The following is a 23,463-nucleotide window of genomic DNA, read 5'->3' on the forward strand; positions in this document are numbered from 1 at the left end:
AGAGAGAGAGAGAGAGAGAGAGAGAGAGAGAGAGAGAGAGAGAGAGAAGACAGAATAAGGTTCAACATCTCGCTAGGTTGGCCCAACAAGAGACCATAAATTCAAGCAAGCCAGAGTCTACTTCAAACACGACCACAGATTCTGAAAGGGTTTGGGACACAATGGGCAAAGGCCTTAGGAGACAATGGCTCAGTAAATCATTGATGGAGAAGGTAAGACCTAATCCAGTTCTGTTTTCCAAATCGATGTGCGTGGTATGTGTCTGATTATTAAAGAAGACTCAAAAGCATAGGATCACACCCCAAACTTAAGCCCCAAATTCCCAGGAAGCTGGCTCTTATAGCCTGCACCCCCACCTTGGGAAACAGCGTGGAAGGAAGAGGTGCCAAGGATGCCCTGCGAAAGGGAGAACCCCGGGGACTCTGAGGGGCAGCACTCACGCTGTTTGGATCTTGCTGAACTCTGGTATCTCTTCTTTCTTCTTTCTAAAGATGAACCAGTAGGTCAGGACCCCCACGATGAGAGAAAACAGAACCATGTCTGTCGTGCTGAAGAGAGACACTTCTTCAGCCACTGCCTCAGGCATGGTGGCACTGGTGTCTTCGTGAGAGTCCCCCATGTTGGTGGCACAACTGTCAGGAGAGAAGCCATAGATGTCAGTGAGGAGGAGTATAGAGTGCCCCTGGGGCTGGCAGAGGTGCCCATCTGAACACCTGAGTGTGAGGGTCACACGGATTGAGCCAGGGAAGTTGCCTCAGGGAGGCTTCAGTCCAGGTAGCTACAGCCTAGGGAAGAGCCAACACCGCGAACTACCCCGATGGTGACGGCTCTGTCAAGGGTAGGATGAGCCCCTTATCCAACGATGAGAACAGAAACTGTGGGCTCCCGATGTCCCTAAGCATCTCCAACCCTGTAGGTCACACATAGGTCCTTGTGCTAACTGTTAGGCACCAGGGAAACCAGGACGGATGAGCACACATGGCTGTCACTTCTAAGGGAGATATATGTAAAACCCGTTTTCTGCCTAGAAGGCTAGGAATGGCTATGGATGTGGTTAAAGGTCTGGTGACCCCCGTGCTATGTGTATGGACAGGCTACAACAGCCCCCCAGACTCTTAGGTGTATCTCTGTCAATCTACAGGCTATTCTTCTGGAGTCCCTTACCATGAACAGCGTTTACCGTGAGCCTGCCTTCTCAGTCTATAGAACCCATCTTTATGGAAGACGTCACTTGTATTTTACAAGAGTTCTGATGGAATTATGTCTTAAGCTTCACTGTACACATGGGATTGAGTTAATTCATCAAGAAACTTCTTCCCAAATTATACTGTGCTTAAATATGCCTAAAAGAAACTGCCTAAAATGTGAACCGACCCTGCCTACTGAGCGGTACTGAGTCAAATCTCCCTCTTGCTTCCCCTGGATCAACGCTCTGATGGCTGTGGTGTTTGCAAAGACCACCCCCACACACAAGCACACAAAGACAAGACATGGTTAAGATCCCAGTAGAGAGACAGCTACTTTGCCTCAAAGGCTAGGCTCTTGAGTTGTCTGAATGGGGCACAGTCTTATGTCATTGTGACTGCCCCGGAGATCCTGGCTGATTACCTGAGACTCTGGGCCTCAAGATCTGGCAAAACTGTCACTGAACCTTACAGTGAACACACAGCATGGTGCCTGGCACTTAGAGACCCTGAGCTGGTTTGACATCTATAGGTCTTAGCGACACAGTCTAGACTTCCAAACCTGCAAGGCTAATTCCCACAATACCCTTGATGCCAAGGCTGGAGGGACATTTACCCTTGGTCACAGGTGATTCTTAACTAATGCTGGGGTCAGGTCCTGAGACTTCCATCAGAAATTGAAAATGTCGCTTACTTAAAAGTATATTTCAGGGATTGATGGGACTAAGTGTTGAAACAGCCTTGTAAGTTTGAGGAACTCGGTCCAAACCCCAGAGCCCATATTTTAAAAAAACAAAAAAACAAAGCTGGCTGTGGTTGGTGCGGTGGCTCAGCAGGTCTAGGTGCAATGAGCTGCATTCCATGCCTGGGAACGAAATTCTCTACAGTGGAAGGAGAGTGGACGCCTGAAAGTTGTCCTCTGAGCCCTACACCTGCTTCAACACACACACACACACACACACACACACACACACACACTCTTATGCTTTCATACACACACACATACACAAATAAAAACAAAAAGCTATACAGCCAGGAATGGAAGTAATCCCATTGCTGGGGAGGTGGAAGGCCAGAGGACTCCTGGGGCTTGCTGAATGGTCAGCCTGGCCTAATCAGTGAGCTCCTGGCTAACGAGGGGCCATGTTTCTAAACCAGGTATTTGGCTTTCCTGTGGAACACTACTTAAGGTAGTTCTCTAGTGTGTACATACATACACACACACACACACGCACACGCACACGCACACGCAGAGTATTCAATACAACTAACGCAGCAAATACTATAACATCTTGGCTTCATGAGAGGTGCTCAAACATTTCCACGGTCTGTAAGACAAAATCATCCCCTGCAAAGCCTCCGAGACACTGACTCGCTGACTTTTCACGTCATTGTTAAAGCAAGGACCATTCTGTTTCATACAGGAAGTCATCCATCATTGCGAATGAAATCTAATCCACATGACACCCCCCTCCCTCCCACCTCCCACCAGGAGAGGCCAACTGGAAATGCTGCCCCAGCTTTCCCCATACCCTGCCCTCCAGGCTTCAGCTCCCACAATTGTTAAATTAAAAAAAGCTTTCCTCAATTCTCAATCCTGGGGAGACACTGAACCTGATGCGGTCTTGGGGGTGCTCAGCTGGCCTATTCAGCACAGCAACCTGGCAGGTAGGTAAATCTGATCAGGGTCACAACAGCATGAGGTTCAGAACCCCCCGGGGCAGGCTGTCCATTCTGTTTCCCCACAGTCCCGTGACTGAATGTGCTTACTCCAGTCACACAATTCAGTCAGAAATGCCTGAGTCATATCTCAGCAATTCAGGCCAGTTGAAGTGGCTTCCTGTCAGCTTCCGTTTGCTGTCATAGCCTCAAGCCCTGAGGCAGCCAGCCTCAATCTGGGCTATCTGTCCTTCCAGTCTACTGCCTACTTGAGAGTCAGCTTTCTTCTCCGATTTTAGACAAATGCTTTTCCAACAGCTGGCTCTCATCTCAATGTACCCTTACTCGTCCTTATGGGGCGGTGCTGAGAATAAAACCCAGGGCTTCCCACGTCTCTACCACTGAGTGTTCTACCACTGAGCCACGTCTCCAGCCCGCCACTGGGAGCCCTAGGCAGACCCTCCAACATTGAGCAAAGCTCCCAGCCTTAGGAAGGGGTTCTACTGTACTGCTGGCTCAGACCCCCCAGCCTTTATCTTTTTTGATATCTGACACTAAAGGACAAATTTAACTCCTGTCCTCAAGAATACTGTATTAAATATTTCAACAACACTATGTATTCAGTGCTGACTGTGTCTGTCTAACCTTATCTTCGTCTTTGATAAGCCCACGCACCTTCTGTCAAACGTTCACAAAATGAGACCAGGAGGCGTTTAGGACGTGCTTCTAGAAGAGTCTGTCTCACAGAAGTGGGATGAAACAGACACTCAGCGTCAGCTGCAGCCAGCTGGGGTCTGCTCGGGACTGATATGCTGACGCAGAAAAGCCAGCAGGTGATATTGACTCCTTGTCTTACTAAGTAGCCTGGGCCCCGGCTTTCAAGGAGAGCAGACAGATGCTCACAAAATCAAGTCACAAGGCTGACTATTCAACTCAAACTACCCTTCCTTGTGAGCAGTTCCTGAGATAGCAGAGTGTTGGGGTGGAGGGGTACTGATGTACCTGTTATCCCCCAAATAACATTTAGGCCACTGCAAGGGACTTCTGATGGTCAGACCACTCCCTATAACAGGGGCCTTTTACTTTTTTTCTTTTTTTCATTTTTACTTTTTAACGATGTAGCCCAGGCTAACTCCAAAGGTGAGATCCTCCCACTTCAGTCTCCCAAGTGCTGGGGGTGGGAGTGGGGGAAGGTTACAGATTGTGTGCCACCACATCCAGAGTGACCAAATACCAAGTAACAAGTGGTATTTAGAATCACCTTAGAAACAAACCTCTGGGCTGTGAGGAAGGTTCTAGATCAAGTTAGCTGAGGTGGGAAGACACCCCAAATATGAGCGATACTCTTCTATGAGCTGGGGTCTGGGCTGAGTAAGACAGGATAAAGAAGCTGGGTCTCCCTTCTTGACAATGGATGAAGTGTGACCATCTGCCCCAAGCTCCCGTCATGCCCTCCTGTCACAATGTCCCCTTGACCCATGAATCAAAATAAAGTGTTCCTTTCCATTGGTCTTGTCAATAGCTGGGCAGTGGTGGCGCACGCCTTTAATCCCAGCACTTGGGAGGCAGAGGCAGGCGGATTTCTGAGTTCGAGGCCAGCCTGGTCTACAGAGTGAGTTCCAGGACAGCCAAGGCTATACAGAGAAACCCTGTCTCAACTCCCCCCCCCCAAAAAAAGATATTATCCATTGGTCTTGTCAGGCATTAGTCACAGCAACGCATAACATACTTAACACACCTGGCCAACCGGGCTACACAGTAAGACCCCATCCTAGAGAGGAGAAGCAATAGCTAGTAGCCATGCACAGAGGCACACCTGTTATCCTAGCAGGTAGCTGCCAAAGGACCTGGAGTTCAAAGTCCTCCTCAGCTACATTATGAGTTGAAGGCTAGCCTGGGCTACATGGGACCCTAACTCAAAAAGCTCACCTTCTTGCTGAACCATTTATCTTTGTCCCGCCTTCACTTCCTCAAGTGGGCAAGAATCTTGGTCTTGACTCTAAACTCAAGAGAAGTAGCCAGGCTCGGCAGGCCTATAGACCCACTGAGCTATTTCAACCGGTGTCCACTAACAGAAACAGCTGATAATCAGGCTGCCCACCTTGCTCTACCATGTCCTGGAGCTGAGCTGCTGCCCCTTTGCCTTACTCGGTTGGTGGAACCTGGCCAGCTGTGGGCGTAGGTAATGGTCAAGCTGTAGTGAATGGTTAACCCTGAAGTGGTAGGCCCGTGGTTGTGAGTCAGCCAACTCAGAGAATGGTTAGAGATCCAGGTGTGCTGCCTTCTACTCTAGCAAAGGAGCAAGAGATCTCTGCGTGCACGGTGGACAGCCTGATCACTGGGTGCTCTAGGGTTGAGGTTACTGACACAGCTCAGTAGGTAAAGACGATTGCTGCCAATCTTAAGAGACTTGAGTTTGGTCCCCAGGACCCAGGTGACAGTAGAGACTTGGTTCCTGCAGGCTGTCCTCTGATCTCCAGGTCTGCGCCCTCACACAAACATACTGGTACACACAAAAGGAACTTAACATTTTTGTTGTTGTTGTTTTGAGACAGCGTCTTCCTTTAGGTTGCTCTGGCTACTCTGGAACTTACCCTGTAGACCAGGCTGGCCTCAGACTCACAGAGATCTATCAGCCTCTGGCTCTCAAGAGCTGGGATTAAAAGATTTTTTTTTTTTGTTTGCTTGCTTGTTTTTTATTTGTTTTTTTAAGCAACAGAAAGGCTCTCTCTTTCTCCAGTAGACTGTTTACAACACTGGGGTAAGGTTATAAGCAAAGTCATCCTCCAGAGAGCCTTTTGGCAACTTCTGGTCAGTATACTAAACTGAGCAGGGACCAACACTCAAAGCAGGATGAGTCAGTCACTTGCGTAAAAACAGCAAGGAGGGGAAGAGGCTAGCGGTTCCCCTGTCTCCACATGGTGCCTAGTAGTGGTCACTATTAAAACAGCTTAGTAGCAGTTCAACTCACAGATGCCTAGACAAGGAGAGCTGGTGTCCATCTTGAACCTTCAGGGAGGAAAGACTGTCTGTGCAGGCTCACAAAACTCTGCCTAGGTCTGGAAGCTTCTAGAGGACTGAAACCTTCAAGGAAACAAATCATACTATTGCATAATAAACAGCTCCCCTGCCAAAGATGCTCAGGGAAATTGTTCCCTAAGGCATGCTGCCCGCAAGGGTGACTGGGAGCCAGATGTGGCCAGGCTATCCAGAAAGTCTGGCATCTGAACCCATGTGCTGTTGGTATGGTATTGAGTTTTCCCTTGGGGGGTGAGGGGTCCTTGATGTGCTGTTGATGTGGGTCTTGGGGGGTTTCCTTGGGGGGCAGACTTTTTGAATGTGTCAGTTTTATGTCTTTTGCCACTTTGAGGATTGTTTTAGCCATGACTTACTGACCTTTCTTTTTTCAGCCCTAACCTCTCTCTTCTGCTTCTGGATTAAGGTCTATTTTTTTTATTATGTATATGTACCTGCAATGAGATACGTGCCAGGCCAGAAGCCAGTGTAGGATCCCCTGGAGCTGATGTTACAGGCTGATGTGGGTACAAGCACTCTTCACCAATGAGCCCTCTCTCCAGTCCCCTTCAAGACTTACTCTCTCACAAGCCTCAGATGTTCCTACTCTCAACATAAATCCAATTTTCCTATAGTTCAGACTGGAGAGTCTATATAGTTCTATCTCAAGCTCATTGATGGTATATTCAGCTTTCTCTCTGTGCCCTAGATTAGGGGATGGAAAAAAAAAAAAAACAAAACCAGTCCTGGCTAGCTTTAATTGTCACCCTGACCTAGCATTCATCTGAGAAGAAAGTCTTCACTGAGGAACTGCTTACATCGGATTGGCCTGTGGGCACATCTGAGGGAAACGATCTTGATTGCTAACTGATGTAGGAGAGCTGAGCCCTGCCCACTGTGGGCAGCACCATTCCCTCGGCAGTCAGTACTAGGGTATATGATAAAGCTAGCTAAGCTGTAGGAAGCAGTGTTCTTCTACAGATTCTGCTTCAACTTCCTGCCTGAGTTCTTGCCCTGACTTCCTCAATGAGGGGCAGTGAGGTATAAGGTGAAATGAACCCTATCCTCCCCTGACCTGTTTCTGCTCTGAGTACTTTAACACAGCCACAGAAGGGAACATGGAACAGAGCTAAAGGTCTTGTGATGCTAGGCAGCTATCATCCCTAGTCCTTTTTTTCCACTTTGTTTTTTTGAAGGTTTCGTGAAACCCAGGCTGCCCTCAAACTCAGTATGTAGCTGAGGCTGGCCTCAGGTGCTGGGAACACAAGTGTGCCCTAACACAACTAAACTTCCCCTGTCACTTTCATCAGTTCTACAACCTCTGTCTGGCTCTTGTTTCTACGTTGTTGGTATCTTCCTGTTTGTATGTACTTATCACCTTTTCTTATTCAAGCTGAGCTTTTCCTGGTTCTTGGATATGATCTTTAAAAATTACATACTGGATTCAACAAACAAACAAACATGGTCTCAAGTCAGGCATGGTGGTGCAGCCTTTAATCCTAGAACTTGGGAGAGACAGAGGTAGAGAGATCTCTGATTTTGAGGTCAATGTGGCCTATATAGCAAGCTCCAAGACAGCCTGCCATGGCTACACAGAGAGACCCTGTCTCAAAAAACCAAACAAACAAAAATGAAAATAAGTAAGTAAAACCAGAGTCTCGTGTAGTCCAGGCTGGCCTCACAGTCACTATGACAACCTAGACCTCCCATCCTCTGGCTTCTACATCTCACTGGGATGACAGTCATGAGCCGCCATGGATCCTGGTTGTTCTGAATATTATGTTGAAAGACCCTAGGTTTTATATGATTCTTCTCTTGCAGCAGGACTCTTCTGTCACCTGCTGGGGCTTAGAGGAAAGAAAGTGCCAACTTGTTGCTCTTGTAGAGAGTTCAGTCTCTCTACCAGGTGAAAAACCCTAACTTGGAGGATCACAGCTCCTCGGCTGGTCTCCACAGACATCTTCTGGCATCTGGTACTTCCAGACAGGAGCAGAGGCAGAAATCATGGAGGAATGCTGCTTACTGGCTTGCTCGGCCTGATTTTTTAGTTTTTGTTTTTCCAAGACACCCGAAACTCCGAGAGGGCCTGTCCCTGCCTCCCGAGTACTGGGATTAAAGGTGTGCGCCACCGCCGCAGCCACCACCGCCCGACCGCTCAGCCTGACTTCTTATAGCAACATTGATCACTTATCAAAAAAACAAAACAAACAAACAAAAAACCACAGATCTGCCCACCGGCAATCTGACAGAAGTAATTCCTCAATTGACGGTCCTTCCCTCTTCCCAGGTGACTCTAGCTTGTGTCTAGTTGACAAAAACTGGCCAGCACAGCTACCTACAAAAGAAACAGTAGCTTAATACTAGCTGAGGTGAGCTCAGCTAAGGGTTGTTATACCATAGTCTAAAAGCCAACCATAGAGCGGGAAATTGGAACAAGGAAAGCCTTAGACCAGTGGTTCTCAACCTGTGGATCGAGACCCCTGGGAGGGCGCCCTGAACGACCCATTCACAGAGGTTGCATGTCAGATATCCTGCATAGCGGGTATTTACATGACAGTTCATAGCAGCAGCAAAACTACAGTCATGAAGTAGCAATGAAAACAACATTATGGTTGGGGGTCACCATAACATGAGGAATTGTATTAAAAGGTCACATCACTGACTTAGACACATTTCCAAAGGCTGTGACTATCACAGTATTACTGTGCGCAAGCACTGCACTGAGAGTATTTAAACCAGGAGGTCACAGTCATGAATGTCAACCCTGCACTTTACAGGGTCTCAGTGCTTCACCACTCTGGATTCTATAGATTTTCAGAGCCAGGAGCTGAACAGCCAGCCTGTCCCTCTCAGCAGCGGCTTAAAAGCACGGCAGGGATAAAGTTTAACTTGACTTTTTTTTTTCTTTTTTCCGTCTTTTTAAAAAATAGGCCATGTAGCCCAGGCTGGCCTTGAACTTCTGATCTTCCTGCCTCCACCTTTAGGTGCTGGGATGATAGGTATGAGGTGTCTGGTTCATGTGGTGCTAGGTACTAAGCCCAGAGCGCCCTGCATGCTTGGCAAGCTCTCTATTAGCTGCGTGCCCAGCACTGGCCTAACTATTTTTTTGCTGTGTGTCTAGATGGAAATTTCTGTGAACGAAGACTAACTTTAACAACTTTATTAACCACTGCACGTCACAGTAAGGTAGTTTTTGCTGTGAACTTGCTTTGCTTTTTTTCCTTTTTATATTTATTTATTTTATTTTATGCTATTTTATTTTATTTCTAAGACAGGGTTTCTCTGTATAGCCCTGGCTGTCCTGGAACTTGCTCTGTAGACCAGGCTGGCCTTGAACTCACCGAGATCCTCCTGCCTTTGCTTCCCCAGTGCTGGGATTAAAAAGGTACACTACCAGTCCGGCGGTGGTGGCTCACGCCTTTAATCCCAGCACTTGGGAGGCAGAGGCTGGCGGATTTCTGAGTTCGAGGCCAGCCTGGTCTACAGAGTGAGTTCCAGGACAGCCAGAGCTACACAGAGAAACCCTGTCTCAAAAAACCAAACCAAAAAAAAAAAAAAAAAAAAAAAGGTGCACTACCATACCTGGCCTTGATTTTTTTTTTTTAAACAAGACTAATCTAAAATTATCTATGAGGATTATACTGCATTAGAGTCAATTAAACAGAACAAATATGATACAGACTGTAAGGAATGGCAAACTGTTTTACTATAGTTTCTAGATGGCCAAAAGTAAACCATGAAATGAGATCTCTATTCCATTTAAAACAAAACAACAAACAAAAACCCTACATTTTCTGAGTTCAAACCATGGTTCCAGCAAAGTTTGTCAGACCTAGACCCTAGCACACAGAAAACTTGGTTTTGCTTGGATGGGCCGAGGCCTTGATCAGCCACGCCTCCAGTTGCTCACTGGGAGAGTCTGGGTCTCGCATTAAACCCACTTGACCATCCAATCTATGACTTCCACATAATGTCTCTTTGGAAGTGACTGATGGCCCGAAACACATAATGGGCAGATTCCAAGACTACAATCTAGGTTGGGTGTGGTGGCACAAATCCAACAGGCAGATTTGAGTTTGAGGCCAACCTAGACTACATAGCAAATTCCAGGCTAGCCAAGGCTATCAGAATTTTTTTTTTTTAACTGATAAAACTGGAAGCACAGACTTGTTGGGCTGGCTGTATTTGGTGAGAATTCAGTAAGAAGCAAGAGGCAGTGTTTTGGGGAGGGACGGACAGGTAGTGTGCATTGAGACTTGAGCGTTGACAGTGGATTGAGGCCAGACCATAGAGCCCTGAGGAAACAGGAGAACCGGATGAGCAGTTGCCTAAGAGTAGCCAGGAAGGTCGATGCCCACAGTTCCTGTGCCAACCCAGCCAGGCCTTGACTTCACTGTCCTAGAGAACCTTTTCTAGCCAAGTGTATAATGCCCCTGGGTGATGGCCTTTCCCCCACATAACAGGGCTTAATTTGGAAACATCTGACTGACACGTGGCTGAGGCAATGCTGCTAAAGAGGAAGGTGGCCACGAGAGGCATCAGTGAGAGCGTGACCTAGCAGGAAGTCCTCTCCCTGAACAGATGTAGTTAGCAAGTTCAGCATACAGGAGCTCTTGGGTCCGTCCACACTGCATAAGCCCTACCTGTGACACATGACTAAAATACCAGAACTCTGGGTTGCAGGGAGACAGGAGGATATCTGGGAGTTTGAGGTCAGCCTGGTCTACATCATGAATCCCAGGCCAGCCAGGGATACAAAGAGAGATCCTGTCTCAAAACAAAACAAAACAAATGAAAAGTCAGTGTTCAGTGTGGTCATATGCACTTATAATTCCAGCACTAGGGAACAAAGACAGGCAAGTCACTGGAGGTCCCTGACCAGCCAGCCTACTCAGCAAGTTCCAGGCATGTGAGACAGCCTGTATCAAACAGCAAAGTGTAGGGGCTGGAGAGATGGCTCCGTGGTTAAGAACACTTCCTGCTCTTCCAGAGGACTCAGGTTAGGTTCCCAGCACCCATGTCAAGCAGTTCACAAATGCCTGGAATTCCAGCTCCAGATCTGATTCCCTCTTTTGGCTACCTTGGGCATTTGAGCATACACACACACACACACACACACACACGCACACTTAAAAGCAGCAGTCCCAAGACCATCCTGTGCTGTGCTCAGACGCAAGCATCCTGCTCTAACAGACTGTGGAGACGTAAACGAATAGCATGGCCTGCCTGCACTGCCTGCTTCCAAAGTGCTCTAATGAGGACTCCTCAAATCCTGCCAATTCTCCATGGACAAAAGACTTGCTCCTTCTGGCAAACGGAAGGAATCCCAGCCTGCAGCCTTCCTGTCCTGGCACCCACTCTTTCTGCCAAGTGGCATTCCAGCCACCACAAATGGACTACCTCCCTTGCAGTCAAGTCCCCCTCCCTCTGGTCAAGAGTTACAGATTCCAGCCTGCCCGAGGGCTCAGTGGATAAAGGCACTCATCACCAAGTCTGATGAGCTAAGAATCTCAGGGTTCCACATGGTAGAAGGAAAAAATCCACCCCCACAAGCCGTTCTCTAACCCCACATAAAATATTTTCATGAAAAAAAAAAAAAAAGGTACCCGGCTGTGGTGACGCACACCTTTAATCCCAGTACTCAGTAGGCAGAGGCAGGTGAACCCCTGAGTTCGAGGCTAGTGTGGACTACAGAGTGAGTTCCATCCTGGAACTCAGCCAAAGATACACAGAAAATTCCTGTCTTGAAAAAAACCAAAACAAGGTTACATGCTCAAAGATAAAATCTCCATCCTGAATCTCACCCTATGTGGGGTAATTTTCTCTGTAGAATTTACTTCGTCTATCATATATAAACAGCACACAATATATACACAAGTAGATATATACCCTTCTATCATATATAAACAGCACACAATATATACAAAAGTAGATATATACCCCGTCCAAAGGCTAACATACTTAGTCATCATACTGTGGCTTGTTTTGTTGTTGTTTTGTGTTGTGGATTTTTGAGGCAGGGTCTGTCTTTGTAGCCCTGGAACTCTCTTTGTAGACCAGGCTGGCCTTAAACTCAGAGATCCACCTACCTGCCTCCTGAGTGCTGGGACTAAGGGCATGTCACCCTGACTCAAAAAAATAAAGCAGAGAGCTATCAAGGGAGACACAGACATCAGCCTCTGCCCCTCCCCCAACAGAACTTTGATGATTAATAAGAAAAAGCCTGATCACAAAGGGAAAATCTAAAGATAGGCATGGTGGTGCATGGCTTTCATCTCAGAACTAAGAAGACAGATCTCTGTGAGATCGAGGTCAGCCTGGTCTACATACTGAGTTCCAGGCCAGCCACAGCTAGAGTGAGACCCTGTCTCAAAAACCAAACACAAAAGAAAAACCTGAATTTCACAGCAGGTAACATGGCTAGCACTAACCTAATGAATGGATGACAGGTGACTGACAGGCCCAGGACTGGCACACCTAACGGGATTCTCACCATGAGAAAACACCAAGCGAATTGAAACTGACTACAAAGACACAGTCCTACTTTCTGAAAAATGTCAGAGTCACGAAAGACAAAAGAAGTCCAGATCAAAGCGGAGGAGTAATGAACCAGGTCTACCATGTGATCTCAGACTGGAGAACAGACTTCAGCTAGAAAAGGGGCTGCGACTCGGTGACCCCCACAGTGGCCTTCTCTGCTACACAGTCCTTATGGGTGAAAATGTCTTGACATTTACATAGAAATGAACCCAGGGATTGAATACTGTGTGAGGCCCTGGGATCCATCCCCAACATCAACCTAGTCTGCCTCTCACACACGAACACATACAGATAAACACACATATGCACAGACACAGAGACACAGATACAGTCAGACACACACTGATACACACAGACATACATACATAGGCACACACATAGGTGCAGACATACAAATATAAGCAAAAAGACATATGCAGTCAGACACATAGAGACACTGATTGATACATACATACATACAGATGTACATACACGTATGTGCAGACATACATACATAAATACACACATTAACACAAATACACATACCTATCTATACACATGCAAATACACCACCAATAGTACCACCCAGATACATATACATATATGCATGTGGGTGCTGGGAATTGAAGTCAGGACCTCTGGGAGAGCAGTCAGTGCTCCTAACCACTGAGCCATCCCTCCAGCCCCCAAAGGGAGTATTTTTAAGGCTTCTGACTTACTGTCAAATTAGCTTTGAAAAAGCAGTTGCTTCTCAGCAACTGTCACTGTCAAGACACACTGGACTGTGCAGAGAGAGGCCTGGAGCTGGGAGGCCACATACGTTAGCTATGAACCATAGGGAACAGTCAAAAGAGGCCAGGCCACCTGTGTCCCAGAAGAAAGAACAAACCAAGCCAGAGTGGACTTCTGCCTTTCTTGGGAGAAGATACTTACTCCCTGCCCAAAATACACAGGCCAGATATCGGAGGCCCAGCTTCTGACTGGGTGAGTCTAAAATAAGCTCCAGATGTCACGGCAGATTTCGTGACCACAGGAATACAAGATGATAGGTGACCAAGAGGTAGGATGGCAGGCACGAAGGCCAGATGGAAACCCTGGTAAACAAGCTCACTGTGGTGACTCGGGCCTGTAATCCAAGTACTCGGGAGGCTGAGGCAGAAGGAGTCAGCATGGGTTCAAGGCCAGCCTGGGCTACATTGTGAAGCAGCTAGTCACAATATGCCCATAATCAGAACAACACTGGATGCGGGCTAGTGTTCAGCTCACCTTCTCCATCCTAAAGCAGCATTTAAAAACACGTATGTATTTATTTGATCTTTTAGTTGTGTGTTTATGTGTGTGGTTACGTGCACATGAGTTCAGCTGTTCGAGACCACAAGAGGCTATGAGCTCACTTGGAGCTCGAGTTACAGGCTGCTGTGAGCGGCATGATGTGGGTGCTGGGAACTGAACCCAGGTCCTCTGTAAGAGCGGTGAACACCTTTAACCGCTGAACCACCTCTCCAACCCCCTTTCTCCATTTTATACAGTTCATGCTGGGATAGGCTCACCCACAGTCAAGATGGATCTTCCCACATCAATGACATCATCAAGATAAACGCCGAAGCCGTGTACAGAGGCCCATCCCCCAGGTATTCTAGTCTGTCAAGTTGACAGTTAAGATCAACCATCACAGTTGTCTAGAGCTGAAGGGGGGGGGGTTGCCACTCTAACAAACAAGGCATCCTCATGTCTCAGCAAGGCTGGCCTGCACTCAGAGCCTACTTTCTCAAAGATTTTTATTGCGAGCATGCCGTGCCCACTCTCTCACACGCCACCTATGGCTGCCTTCTTGCTAAATAAAAGAGCAGTTGCTCAGCTGTCAGATCTTACAGCTCACAAGCGTCAAGAATGTACTAGCTGGCCCTTCACAAAGGAAGCCTGCCAGTGTGTCTGCCTTAATTAACCACTCTGTACCGAAGCTACTTCCAGCTCTTGATCATTTTAGTGTGTGGTTATGTAAGACATGAACATTGGGAAAGCTTGGTGAGAAACAGAAAGAGATGCTGTGATATTCTGCAAGTTCCTGTCAGGGTAACACTGACTAAGATTGAAGAGTGAGGGCTGAGGAAATGACTCAGTGAGTAGACTGCTTTTGCTGAAAGCCTGAGGACCTGCGTCCCATCCCCAGGACCCGTGCCATGACGGTTTAGCTTGTGCACTCTACTGTAAATTATTTATTCTTTTTTTTTTTTTTTTTTTTTTTTTGGTTTTTCGAGACAGGGTTTCTTTGTGTAGCCCTGGCTGTCCTCGAACTCTCGAACTCAGAAATCCGCCTGCCTCTGTTTCCCAAGTGCTGGGATTAAAGGCGTGCGCCACCACCGCTCGGCTAAAGTAGTTATTCTTAAAAATATGTATTTCATGTTCAATTCTGTGTGTGTGCTTACGTGCACGTGAGTTCAGCAAGGCCAAAAGAGGTCACCAGCTCACTTGGAGAAGGAGTTACCGGCTAGAGGATGCTTGGAGCTCATTGGTCAGCCAGTCTAAAGGTAAGTACCAAACCAATGAGAGACCATGTGCCAAAAAAAAAAAACCAAGATGGGAAGCCAGAGATACGGCTAGGTGGTTAAGAGAACCTGCTTCCCTTGAAGTTAAAAGATTCCATTCCTAGGACTACACGGCAGCTTACAACTGTCTCTAAGTCCAGCTCCAGGGCTCACTGCACACAAGTGATATACAGATGAATATACAAGCAAATACTACAGGAAACACAAGATAGACAGCTCCTGAGGAACAATTACTAAGGCTTCCTCTGACTTCTACATGTGCACATACACACTCATTCGCACACATACTCTCACACACACACAATACTTGTAAACACACACACACATACACATGCAGGATTAAGGGGCAGGTATGATGTTAAACACACCTCAAATCTAAGCACTCAGGAGGCAGATGCAGGAGGATGGCTGAGAGTTCAAGACCAGCTTGCTTTATACACAGTTCAAGTTTAGCCTGGACCACTTACTAACACCCAGTTTCAAAACAAAAAAGCAAGAGGCTGGGAATGAACTCAGCTGGAGTCACCCAGTGAGGGGGCTGCAGGAGTGGCTCAAGGGTATAGAGCTTGCCTGGCATGCATGAGTCCCTGGGTTCAAACCCTAGTACTGCAAATAAACAAACAGCAGACAGACTGCAGAAGAAAGATCCACTAGAGCAAAAAACTGTGTTAGTGCCAGCTCACTACCCCAGCGTTCATTTATACCTACTGTGCCCCAACTGCCACCCCAAGTAAGGACTCTATACAAGCCCTTTATCTTGTACGACAACCCTGTTTAGAGAAATATCTTCTTTCATTTTGCAGACCAACACCTAGCCAAGCAAATTACCCATGGTCCCCTAGCCGGCAACTTCCAGGGTGAGATTCAAGGACCCTGTGGGACTGTGATACTCCTGCTGTCATCCTAGCTATCACTGAAGAGAAGGTGAGCTGATGGTGGCTCATGGCGGTGCCAGGGGTTCTAGTGCTGCGTATCCTCCAGACGATGTCCTCAAGAGCAGCAGTGCTTCTCCTGTGACTGGGAGAGAGACTGCCTCTGGAGCCTCTCTTCTACCCAAAAATGGCTTCTGGTCATCTCGTCTACAAGTCAGAATTTGTGAGACTTAACAAAAACAGAGTCCAGACTTTTATCAAGGCATCAGGCTAAAGACTGTCACTGGCCTGAGGTCTCCGACAGTGCAGTTCTGAGGCCCACCCCACCCCAGGGTCTGTTTGCATTTCACACTAACGTTAGACCATAGCGAAGCATTAAAAGCTGCTGTCACGGGAGATGCGCTGGGTGTAGGGGTGCACAGCTGTCATTTTAGCACTGCCAGGGTAGAAGCAGAAAGGTCAGGGGAGAGTTCAAGGCCAGCCTGGGTTACTCAAGACCTTATCTCTGTAAGCTGATGTCCATCACTGAGTACCAGCATCTAGAGAGACCTACTGTGTGTTTTAAGTCTACAACATGAACACATCAGTAATAAGTGGACCCTCCTCCAACCGCAGGAAGAAGACTATCTTGTGATGTCTATGAAACCATCTATAATTACTAAACCATTTACAAGGTTGCCCATTAGGGGCCAGAGATGGCTCAGTAGGTAAAGGTGCTGCCTTGTCTGACAGCATGAGCTCCATCCCTGGAACCCATGTGCTGACTCCTGCAAGTTACCCTCACCCCCAATATGTACCCCACCCTAAGAAGGAGAAGATGAAGGGGAGGAGGAAGAAAAGAAGAGGAGGAGGAAGAAGAGGAGGAAGAGGAAGAGGAGGAAGAGGAAGAGGAGGAGGAAGAAATAGTAATGAGCCTAGGGGTGGCGGTGCATGCCTTTAATCCCAGCACTCAAGAGGCAGTAGTAGTTGGGTCTCTGAGTTCAAGGAAAGCCTGGTCTACAGAGTGAATTCCAGGACAGCCAGGACTACCCTAAGAAACCCTGTGTTGAAAAACCAAAAAAAGAAAAGAAGGCGGGGTTGGGGAGATGTGGAGGGATGGGGTAGGGTGGGGGTATTGTGATTGAACACGAAACTTTGCAGCAGCACTGCCTAGGTCAGGGTAGAGGAGTGTAGGATGCACAGCGACATTACTGATGCTACAGAAGCCACAAGGCGAGTAGGTCTGTCACCAGGTGTGACTCTTCTTCCCTGGGCCTTCCCTTATGTAAGGATCATTGGCAAAGTAAGCTAGCAACTGGCTCATGCTCACGCTGTCTCTGAGATGCAGGGATTACGCTTATGTGAGAATAGCTGAGACCAGAGTAGTAGATATAAGATCCCAGAGGACAGAGGGGTAAGGAGCTGGAGAGCTGGCCCAGCAGTTTAAGAGCACGGGCTGCTCTTCTAGAGGACCCACATCCTGTAGCTCACAACTTCCTGTAAGCCCAGCTCCAGGGGAGCCGTGCTCTCTACTGGACAGTGGACTCACACGTACATCCTCCGCCACCCCTCAGAGTTAAAAACAGAGCCTTTTTTTTTCTTTTAAAGAGTGGAGGATTGGTACGCAAAGGTCTCTACCTAGACCTATGTAGCTAAAGGCATGGGGCTTCAGGCTCAGTCTAAACTCAATAAGGTAGAATTCTGGGCATGGGAGAAGGGCAGAGCCGGAATGGTGCCTTGTGGCACGCAGGGTTACAGTTCGGAATCTAGGGCAGTGAGTGGGAAGAGATGCTTTGCCCGAGTTGGAGGACATTTGCCCTTTGTGAAGGCGTTAGCTACTTAGTCCCTCCCACATGCAGCCTGGCTTGCCTTCCTGCCCTGGGTGAATGGCTCTGGTCAGTGGCTCTAATTCAGTATCTCTCTCTCTCTCTCTCTCTCTCTCTCTCTCTCTCTCTCTCTCTCTCTCAATATGTGAATGGGTCATGGGTGTTTTGCCTCTATGTATGTCAGTGTGAGGTGTCAGATCCTCTGGAACTGGAGTTACAGGCAGGTGTGAGCTGCCATGTGGGTGCTAGGAGTTGAACCTGGGTCTTCTGGAAGAGCAGCCAGCGCTCTTAACCATCCCTCCAGCCCAATCACTTCTCTTGATCCTCATCTGGTACAACCACTTGCCCCTCCCACCCTACCCCCACCCCACCCCCACCCCACCCCCACCCCACCCAAGTCCTGCTGAACTCTTGGTTTTGTTAGAAAGAGCATGTGGAATTGGATAAACTTACAAACCAGTTGAGTCACAGGACAACATGGGCCTTGTGTATATTTGTTACTTTCTAATTATTATAAAATGGTCTGATGAAAAGAACTAGGGCCGGGCGGTGGTGGCGCACGCCTTTAATCCCAGCACTTGTGAGACAGAGGCAGGTGGATTTCTGAGTTTGAGAGTTCAAGGCTAGCCTGGTCTACAGAGTGAGTTCCAGGACAGCCAGGGCTATACAGAGAAACCCTGTCTCGAAAGAAAAAAAAAAAAGAAAAGAAAAGAACTAGGGCCAGAGAGAGGGCTCACAGGTTAAGAGAATTTGCAGCTCTGCAGAGGCCTTGAGTTCAGTTCCCAGCACCTACATCCCATAACTCATCAACACCTGTACCTCCAGGTGCAGGGGATCTGATGCCTTCACATGCATGTACACACACACACACACACACACACACACACACACACACACTTTTTAATACAAAAAGTATTTTAACTGGGCGGTGGTGGTGCATGACTTTAATCCCAGCACTTGGGAGGCAGAGGCAAAGGCAGGCAAATCCCTAAGTTTGAAGCCAGTCTGGTCTACCGAACGAGTTCCAGGAGAGCCAGAGCTGACTTGAAAAACAAAAACCAAAAAATAAATATCCATAGCTACCGTACCTTAGAACAACAATCTGCAAAAAACTGACTTAACTGGACATCTGTGCTCAGCTAACAGAGGACAGAGATCAGTACTATCCTTGGAGAATGATGCAATGTTTGTTCATTCACTTTTTCATCTCTTCGTTTAGTTATGACTATTAGCGGAGTGCTTATCATCTTCTGGCTCTCTTCCAGGCACTGGCTTCTCCTCACAGAAATAACTCAACTCACCTTCCATTCCAGCTATATTGCCACAGGGGGAGAAAGTACTTCAGTTCATTTTCTGAGACACTGGCTCGCTATGTAGCCCAAGCTAGCCTGAGACTTGAGTCCTCCTACCTCAGGCAAGAGCTAGGATTACAGATATGAGCCGCAAGCCTGCCTACTAGACTCCTTTTGTTACTGGCTACTTTATAGAACGTAAACAAAGAAGAAAAAATATTTACTCGACAGATAAGGAGGATAGTTTTAAACTCTTGAGCAAGGCTCAGGGAATAGCTCAAAAGTAGAGAATGTACCAGCACTGGCTGTCCTGGAACTCAACTGGTAGACCAGGCTGGCTTCAAACTCACAGAGATCACCTGCTTCTGTCTCTACACAAAAATTCTTAAGCAAAGTGGTCAAGGAGCGGGAAAAAGCATTCAAGTGAGGTGTGGTGGTGTACACCTGTAATCCCAGCATTCAAAAGGTGTAGGCACGAGCATCAGGAGTTCGAAGACAGCCTTGGCTACAGAGCAAGTTTAAGACTAGCCTGAGCTACATAAGACCCTATCTCAATTAATAAATAAGCAAAGAAACAAAGAAAACTAGAAAAAAAAAAAACCTCTTCAAGATCAGTCTAGCAGGGGCTGGCGAGCTGGCTCCATGGCTAAGAGCACATATGGCTCCTACAGAGGCCAGGGTTTAGCTCTCAGCATGCATGTGTTAGCTCATAACTATCTGTAACTCCTGCTCCAAGGGACCTGACACCCTCTTCTGGGTCCACCAGAACCAGAACACATTGTGGTACACATGTACACATGCAGGCAAAACACTGAGATGCAGAAAACTAAAAAGAAATCTTTAAAACTATCGGGGGTGGGGTGGGGTGGGGTGGGGTGGGAAATCAATCTAGCAACAGTACCATGGACAGATCTTGGGAAGTAGGTAGGGAGAAGCAGAGAATTAGGAATTCCTGGCCAACGTTGAACGGGGCAAAATCCTATTTCAAAGAAAGAAAAGTGGGCAGCTCAGTGAGTGAAGGTACATGTTTGTGCAAGCCAGGCAATGTGAGTTCCCTGGGATCCATGGAAAGGTAGAAGGAGAGACCTGCCTCCACAGAGCTGGCCTCTCACCGCCATACCTGAGCTATGGCACACACTCACACACATACATCATAGACACAGACACACAGACACACTAAAAACAAATAAAAATACTTAAAAAAAAAAAAAGGCTAATTTGGGGACCAGCACAACAGCTACTGTAAGACCATGAAATTATAGAAAGAACTTGGAAGATCAAAACCAAACAAGATTTGATGGCAGCTGCAGACCCAGAATAAAAGGGAAAAGGGAAGGTAACATTCGTCCTCAAGAGCTCTGAGGACCAGAAACAGAAAAATGGCAGGGCCACTGTCAGGAACGCTACATCATGCTGGTGGCAGCTTATGGCTGTTGAAGTACTATATGACCTCCAGATCACACTGCATAACTTTATCTTTATGGTAGTGGGCAAGGAACCCCAGGACCTTCCTTCCACACAGCCGGCAAGCACTTCAGTACTGAGGTATATCCCTAGGCCCAAAAAGTATTTCTTATAGGCCAGTGAGATAGCTCAGTAGAAAAGGTGCTTGCTGCCAAGTCTGGAGACCTGAGTTCAATCCCCAGGATCTACATAATGGAAAACCAACTTCACAAAGTTGTCCTTTGACATCCACACACATGCCATGGCAGATGAAAACACACACACACACACACACACTCTGTCTCTACTAATTAATTAATTAATTAATTAAATGAAGTGAAATGCCAGCGAGCAAACCTAAAAGCCACAAGCCCAGGCCTCAGATCACATTGTATATGGGACCCCCCACTGACCTAAGTGAGCTTGTGGTTTTATAAACAGTCACTGAACCCTTAAACAAAGCTGACACACCACCTTCTTCACCAGACCGCAAACCCAGGTCAGAAACCTCTGTGATGCCTGGAATGTGCACCTCCCTCAGTTCCACCTCAGAGGAGCCTGGCACAATTGGCTAATGCAATCTGTGTATCCCAGGGCCTTCATCTGTTTGCTGTGTTGAAAACCGACCCTGGGTGACCCTCAGTCATTGCATCTGTGTACCAGGAAGGTTACCAAGAGTTTCTATGTATCTACCCAGTCCTGTGAACCTTTATACAGACCCAGTACACAATACACACTGTGAAGATCAAAGTCATGAGAGTTCGTGGTGTTATCAACATGAACCGTCCCAGGGAGAGATGATGTGGAGACTGAACTCTGAGAAGGGGTTAGGCAGGGCAGAGCCACAGCCACTGCAGCTATGACCAGGGTACATAAAGTCAAATGACTCAATGCCACCTGTAACTTTCACTAACAAGGAGAATGACGTACATTCCACCTTGGAAGGCACACCTTGTCTGTTAGTCTTCCTGTTATACAATCAGGCAAACGAAAGCCAAACTCTCCCAGATTATTGCTCTGCCGAAGGCTATCCTGTCCACTCTCAGATCGTTGCTAAGGCACCATAGTCTGGAGTAATATCTAATTATCCTTTATACTTTTTCTTCTTTTTCCTTCCTTCCTTCCTTTTATGAAACAGGCTCTTTTGTAGCCCAGGCTAGCTTCCAACTTACTATGCTTCCCAGGATAGTCTTGAATTCCTGATCTGTCTACCTTCACCTACTGAATCTTGGAGTATAGACATGCATCACTACACCTAGTTTATGCAGTGCTGAGGATAGAACCCGGGGCTTCCTGCATGCTAGGTAAGCCCTCTACCTACTGAGCTACATCCCCAGTCAGAAACTGCTGAGCTTCTGGAAAGCACAGAGTATTCTCTTAGCTATGCCATACAAAGATCAGAAAGTCTCAGCCCCCAGCATGCCAATCAAAAGATAATCCTGAGACTGACCTCCCCCTAAGATGTATCTTAAAACTGAAATAAGTGGGCTAGAGAGACGGCTCAGTGGTTAAGAGCACTGACTGCTCTTCCAGAGGTCCTGAGTTCAATTCCCAGCAACTACATGGTGGCTCACAACCATCTGTAATGGGATCTGACGCCCTCTTCTGGTGTGTCTGAGGATAGCGACAGTGTACTCATAAAATAAATCTTTTAAAAAATAAACTGAAATAAGTGGGCAAGCAAGACGGCTCACTGAATAAAGGAGGTTGCTGTATAATATATGACAACAGCAAATCGGAAAACAAAACACCAGATTATCTAGAAATATGTATAATTTTTATGTTTTCATGTTCAGAATGAATGAAACTTAAGTCTAAAAAGGGGACTGGAGGGAAGGCTCAACAATGACGGGAACTTGCTGTTCTTGTAGAGGCTCAAGCTTGGGTGCCAGAACCCATGGCCACCTGAATCTAGCTCTAGAACTAACGCCGTCTTCTGGCATCCTGGCATTTGATAGGCTAAAGTCAGAGGACTGTGTTGAATTCAAAGCCATCCTGGATGACAGCGCATACAACTCTATAACGACATCAAAGAAAGAAGCTGAGTGGGTAAAGGTGCTCGCCACCATAACTGACGGCGAGTCTGATCCCTGGGTCCCACATGGTACAGGAGGCTGACTCTCCAGTACTCTGACTTCCACATATACATCATGGCATAGGCCCCTACCCCATAAATAAGTGTAACTTTTAAAAATGTAATCAAAAAAAAACAAGGGGGCAGGAAGAAAGCTTGTTTGTTAAAGTGTTTCAATTTCCAAAACCTAGCATTAAAAAAGAAAGAAAGAAAAGAAAAAAGAAAAGAAAGAAAAAAGCCAGCCTATCAGTATGTACTTGAAAAATCCCAGAGCTAGGGAGGCCGAGACAGGTAGATCCCTGGGGCTTGCAGACCAGTCATCCCAGCCAAACCGGGCAGCTTCAGATCAATGAAAAACTGTTGACTGATGTCACCCAAGGTTGACTCTTGATGCTTGAGCATGTGTGTGTCTGTGTGTGTCTGTGTGTGTGTGTTTCATAAAATCTGTACAGGTAGGATCACCATGCAACCCTGGCCTCCCACCACCCGTATCTTAGGCATCCCAGAGGTGGTGTGCACCAGGATTCTTTGATGGGTTTCGGATCCCTATTGACTCATCAAGATTCAAAGGGCACTAGCTACCAAGAGCCTGGCACCATTCCCTGCCTCCCAAGACAGTTCCTCTTGCACGCTCCATTGCTCATATTCTGTTCCAGGTGGCCACCGAATACTCAGTACCACAAAGCACCTCATGCCTGTCACCTCAGGGAGAAACTTGGCTTACTCCACTATATAAATTTAGTTTTCTGTTTGCTTCCCTCCCCAGCAAGGTTCTCAAGGGGCTGAACCAAAACCCACATAGACCCACCCACCCTGAGGGCCTCTGAAGTGTCATTCCACAGGGACCTAAGCCTGCCAAGAACAGCAAGAATCAACAGCAACCTTCTACCTGGGCATGGTGGTGCACAACTGGAAGCCCATCACTCCTAAAACAACTAGGGTGGGAGGGCTGCTACTTAGAGGAAGAACTTAGTTACAAGAAAAAGAAAGAAAGAAAGAAAGAAAGAAAGAAAGAAAGAAAGAAAGAAAGAAAGAAAGAAAGAGAGAAAGAGGG

The 23,463-nt window shown here is 47.1% G+C and overlaps 1 protein-coding gene across 3 annotated transcripts in view; it reads right to left on the minus strand.

Annotated features, from left to right (window-relative positions):
• Nucleotides 1-23,463, minus strand: part of LOC114620073 (NADPH--cytochrome P450 reductase) — a 60,763-nt gene that overhangs the window by 19,255 nt on the left and 18,045 nt on the right. For all 3 annotated transcript variants that reach the window (XM_028766081.1, XM_028766080.1, XM_028766079.1), the window contains exon 2: nucleotides 441-632. In XM_028766081.1, coding sequence (XP_028621914.1) covers nucleotides 441-619 — 179 coding nt within the window. In that variant the 5' untranslated portion in view covers nucleotides 620-632. The remainder of the gene's footprint in view (nucleotides 1-440; nucleotides 633-23,463) is intronic.

Source organism: Grammomys surdaster, unplaced genomic scaffold, assembly GCF_004785775.1.
Source record: "Grammomys surdaster isolate TR1022 unplaced genomic scaffold, NIH_TR_1.0 166, whole genome shotgun sequence".
NCBI lineage: Eukaryota > Metazoa > Chordata > Mammalia > Rodentia > Muridae > Grammomys > Grammomys surdaster.